Source organism: Spinacia oleracea, chromosome 3 (genome assembly GCF_020520425.1).
Source record: "Spinacia oleracea cultivar Varoflay chromosome 3, BTI_SOV_V1, whole genome shotgun sequence".
Lineage (NCBI taxonomy): Eukaryota > Viridiplantae > Streptophyta > Magnoliopsida > Caryophyllales > Amaranthaceae > Spinacia > Spinacia oleracea.
This window is the reverse complement of record NC_079489.1, coordinates 97,161,820-97,167,265: the sequence shown is the minus strand read 5'-3', so window position 1 is coordinate 97,167,265 and position 5,446 is coordinate 97,161,820. Positions and strand designations below refer to the sequence as shown.

The 5,446-nt window shown below is 47.1% G+C and overlaps 1 protein-coding gene across 1 annotated transcript; it reads left to right on the top strand.

Moving 5' to 3' along the window:
• The first annotated feature begins 295 nt into the window (after nt 1-295).
• On the top strand, nt 296-1,759 carry LOC110795927 (uncharacterized). The gene has a single exon (XM_022000963.2). It carries the CDS (start codon nt 296-298, stop codon nt 1,757-1,759), a length of 1,464 nt encoding a protein of 487 aa, XP_021856655.2.
• Nucleotides 1,760-5,446: the final 3,687 nt, after the last annotated feature.

The following is a 5,446-nucleotide window of genomic DNA, read 5'->3' as shown; positions in this document are numbered from 1 at the left end:
GTTGATGATGAAGCTGATGACCAAACTGCCGGGGGCACCCACGCCCGTGGAAACCGGACCGACCGATGGATATACAGCGTCGCCATTCTGTGAAGCAATCGCTAGGGTGACGGTACCACACCAGCTCCGACTCCCTACCTGGACCACCCTGTACGACGGAACGTCTGATCCATACAGACACGTCAACTTCTACAAGCAGCGAATGTGGAAGATCGGCATCCCCTACGACCTGGTCGAGCCCGTCATGTGAAAATCCTTCGGAGGAACCCTCGACGGAGCAGCCCTGGAATGGCTCATGAACATAACCCCTGGATCCATCTTCTGCCTGTCCGACCTCATCAACGCCTTCTACCAACAATTCGCCAGCAGTCGCCAGTTGGAGAAACAAACAAGTGACCTCTATCGGTTGGTCCAAGGACCTACCGAGTCGGTACGCGATTATTTTAACCGTTTTAATTGTGAGAAAATTAGTATAAAAAACTGTGGTGTCAGGACAGCCATCGAAGCATTCAAGAGAGGTCTCGTCCCCAACTCGGAGCTGTACCGGGAACTAACCAAATATCCCTGTGCAACCTTCGAAGAGGTCAGATCGAGGGCCACTGCCCAGATGCGGATAGAAAACGACGAGATTACACGAATGGTTTCTCAGCGACCAGCAGGGGGCAGCAGCGACAGGAGGTCGTACACCCCAAGGAACAACAGCTGGAGACACCAACCATACAACCGCCAGAATCAGGTACAAAATGTCAATCAATATGATGATACTAACAGTGTTTACAGGAATGAACGGGTCGTTTATCCCCCTATCTCCGAGTATGGCTTCAACGTCGACATCGGAGGCGTGGTGAACGCCCTTCAAAGTGTAGGTGGTACCGTCAGATGGCCTAAGAAGAGCGACAGACCAGACTCTACGAAGGACATGAGCAGGTGGTGCGACTTCCACCGCGACAATGGCCACACAACCGAGGAATGCATCTCCCTCAAAAAGGAGGTAGCGTATCTACTGAAAAGAGGCCACCTGAAGGACCTACTGAGCGACAAAGGAAAGGAGACGTACAACAAGGACAGCAACTCCCAACCCAACCCAGCACCAAGCGGCGACCGACCGGCCCCGCCCACGTTCGAAAAAGTGGTAAACGTTATTTCTGGTGGTTCAGATATATGTGGACTAACTTCTTCTGCAGCTAAAAAAATCAACAGAGGCGAATCTGAAGCCGTCAAAGAGGGGAAGACCGAAGACGAAGTAGCACTCGACAAGTCATTAGCAGCGATGATAATAACCTTCGACGACTTAGATTCAACCGACACACAACAGGAACATCATGACGGTCTAGTCATATCGCTCCCAATAGGCAACGCCCTCATCAAAAGGATACTGATCGACAACGACAGTTCAGCAAACGTATTGTTCCTAGAGGCTCTGCAAGAAATGGGACTAGACGAAAAGAGTATAATCAGAAGGTCGACAGTCCTAGTAGGATTCAGTGGAGAATCGCTACGAACAGTAGGAGAGATATCGCTGCCTACATACGCAGAAGGTGTTAATGTGATGACCAAGTTCAACGTCGTCGACTGCCCATCAGCATACCACGTCATTTTGGGACGACCATGGATCCACAAAATGAAGGCGGTGCCGTCGACATACCACCAGTCAATCAAGTTCCCAACCAAATGGGGAGTCATGGAAATCAAAGGACAACAAAGGGACGCAAAGAAATGTTATGAAACGGCGCTGAAACCATCAAAGTCATCCATCTAGCAATTACAGCCAGGGTCGACGGTAGACGACCCCGACGACCAACAGATCGATGAGATAATACTAGATCAGACAAAGCCAGGACAAGTAGTAAGGATCGGAGTGTCGCTGCCTGACAACATCAAAAGTCAGATAGTGTCATTCCTAAGAGAAAACTCGGACTGCTTTGCTTGGTCGCACGAGGACATGATAGGAATCAGTCCAGACGTCATCACCCACAAACTCAATGTCGACCCCAACTTTAAGCCAGTGAAGCAGAAACGACGAAAATTCGCACCTGAGAGAAATAAAATCATAGACGAAGAGGTCCAAAAACTGATAGACTCCGGGAAAGTCAGAGAAGTCAAGTATCCAGATTGGTTAGCAAATGTCGTCGTCGTCAGTAAAAAGAATGGAAAGTGGAGAGTCTGTATCGATTTCACAGACATCAACAAAGCATGCCCTAAAGACCCATTCCCGCTGCCGCACATCGATGCCCTGGTCGACGCCACTGCTGGACACGAGCTACTAACATTTATGGACGCCTACTCCGGATACAACCAGATCCTTATGCACCCAGACGACCAGGAGAAAACATCTTTTGTAACAGACAGAGGAATTTATTGTTATAAAGTCATGCCTTTTGGTTTTAAAAATGCAGGTGCGACGTACCAACGATTGGTCAACAAAATGTTCAAAGACCAACTTGGAGACACGATGGAGGTCTACATCGACGACATGCTCGTAAAATCAAGGAAAGCTGACGACCATGTCGAACACCTATGACAATCCTTCGACATATTAAGGAAATACGATATGAAACTTAACCCAACTAAATGTTCTTTCGGAGTGTCTGCAGGGAAATTCTTAGGTTACATCGTCACCCAAAGAGGAATCGAGGCCAGCCCCGACCAGGTGCGCGCAATCATCAACATTCAATCCCCCAGGAACATAAAAGAGGTACAGCGCTTGACAGGAAGAGTGGCGGCGCTAAATCGTTTTATCTCGCGGTCGTCGGACAAGTGTCGTCTATTCTACGACGTCTTGCGCAAAAACAAAGGTTTTAGCTGGTCCGACGACCACAAAACAGCCTTGCAAAACCTCAAAAAATACATGATGTCGCCACCCCTCTTGTCCAAGCCGAAAGAAGGCGAAGTCCTACAACTCTACCTAGCAGTCAGCTCCACAGCAGTCAGCGCGGTCCTAGCTCGAGAAGATGAAACGCAACAGCTACCTATTTACTACATAAGTAAGTCACTATTAGAAGCGGAAACCAGGTATTCCTCCCTCGAAAAACTCGTTTTAGCACTCGTTACTGCAGCCAGAAAACTAAGGCATTATTTCGAAACTCACCAAATAGTGGTGATGACTAATTATCCAATCAAGTCTGTGATGCGTAGACCAGAACTAACAGGTCGAATGGAGAAATGGACGATGGCGCTAGGAAGCTTCGACATCAAATACCAACCAAGAACGGCGGTGAAATCGCAGGCCCTAGCAGACTTTGTGGCAGACTTTAGCCCCGACTTGGAGAAAATAGCAGACGACGAAGTCAAACTCATCAATAACGTAGAAGAGGTATGGACACTCTTCGTCGACGGTTCGTCTAACTTTCGCGGTGCATGTCTAGGCGTCGTGCTAAAGTCACCACAAGGGGACATGATAGCACAAGCCATATGTTGCAATTTCAAAGCGACAAACAACGAAGCAGAATACGAGGCGTTAATCGCCGGATTGACGCTAGCTGAAGAATTGGGGGCAAGCGGACTCAAAATATTTAGCGACTCACAATTAATCGTCAACCAGATCAACGGCGACTATGAGGCTAAAGACCTGAAAATGACCTTATACCTCGAAAAAGCAAAAAAGCTAGCCTCCAAATTCAAACCCCTCTCCATTAAACAAGTGCCACGAGACTTGAACACGCAAGCCGACGCCCTTGCCAATCTAGGATCCGCACTCAGAAAGTCACCATTCCCGACCATACCCCTAGTACACCTATTGTCACCCGCTATTGAAAAAGACATACCACAAGATGCCAACCTCGTCCTATCATCCACAAACACAGACAGCTGGACCAAGCCCATCCTCGACTACCTAACACACGAAACCCTACCCGACGACAAGCTCGAGGCCAGGAAGATACTTTTCAAAGCGTCACGATATGTTATTTTGCAGGGTATACTATTTAAAAGATCAGCGAACGGAATATTGATGCGATGCGCAGAAAAAACAGAATGGGAAAAACTACAAAAGCAATACCACGAAGGAGAATGCGGCGGACATGAAGGAGGACGAAGCATGTCAACCAGAATCAAAAGAAACGGATACTATTGGCCAACAATGCTCAAAGACGCAATGAGGTACGTAGCTAAGTGCGACAAATGTCAACGACACGCAGGTATGACACATAAACCATCTGAATTCTTACACCCCACCTTAACTCCGTGGCCTTTCATGAAATGGGGGATGGACATCGTCGGAAAACTACCCGTCGCCCCAGGACAAAAGGTCTTCATGCTAGCTCTAACAGATTATTTTTCTAAGTGGATAGAAGCATGTGCGTTCCAACAAGTAAGAGACAAAGAGGTATGTTCGTTCATATGGACTAATATTATATGCAGATTCGGAGTGCCATCAGAAATCATATGCGACAACGGATCCCAATTCATCAGCGACAAGACTGGGGCTTTCTGCAAGACGTGGAACATCGAGCTAAAGACGTCGACGCCAAGATACCCCCAAGCAAATGGACAGGCGGAATCCAGCAACAAAACAATCATCGCATCACTAAAAAAGCGGCTGGACGATAAGAAGGGACGATGGGCAGAAGAGCTGCCATCCATCCTATGGGCCAATAGGACGACGCCTAGGACGGCGACGGGACAGACTCCCTTCTCACTCGTTTCCGGGTGCGAAGCAGTACTACCCCCTGAAGTGACACTGCCCAGTGCACGATATGGACTCATGACACCAGAACAGAACGACGTCGAACTTAGTGAAAATCTCGACAACACAGAAGACTTGGCAAAATGCTTCAACAAAAACGTCAAAGTAAAAATGTTCAAGGAAGGCGACTGGGTGTTGCGCAAGGTATTCCAAAATACAAAGGAACTAAACGCAGGTAAGCTCGCACCAGCTTGGGAAGGACCGTACTGTTAGGTTATGATACATATGAGAATTCATAAATCATGCGGAAAAACCATAAAGCCAGGAAAACATATTATTTTCACATAATCATTTAGCATAATATTGATGCATACATGTTGTAGCGTGCCTTCCCTAGCTGCGCCCGAACCCAACAAGAACAAGTCTTTAGGACTCCAAATGTCGTCCCTCCGTAGATAGTCCACAGTACGTCCGGATCCGCCTCAAGTTAGACCAACTAGAATCGCCCTTAAGGTTACTAGGAATTTCGGCTACGTGTTTGCAAGTGTATGGCTGATTTTTCTTTCAAAAACTTACCCTTTGAATACTTCAATCGTTTCTGCAAATAATGACCCTAGGCCCTTATTTATAGAGGTATGGAAAAGTAACTGGAATCTTATTAGGATACTAATTAGTTAAACTAGAATCCTAGTAGGACTCTAACTAATTAATTTTATCCTTTTAGGATTAGGAATTTAATCACCAAACAAATCCTACACAATTTAGGTTTCGTATGTGAACACAAACTCTACACGAGCATGATCCACGAGCGTGCAGGCCATG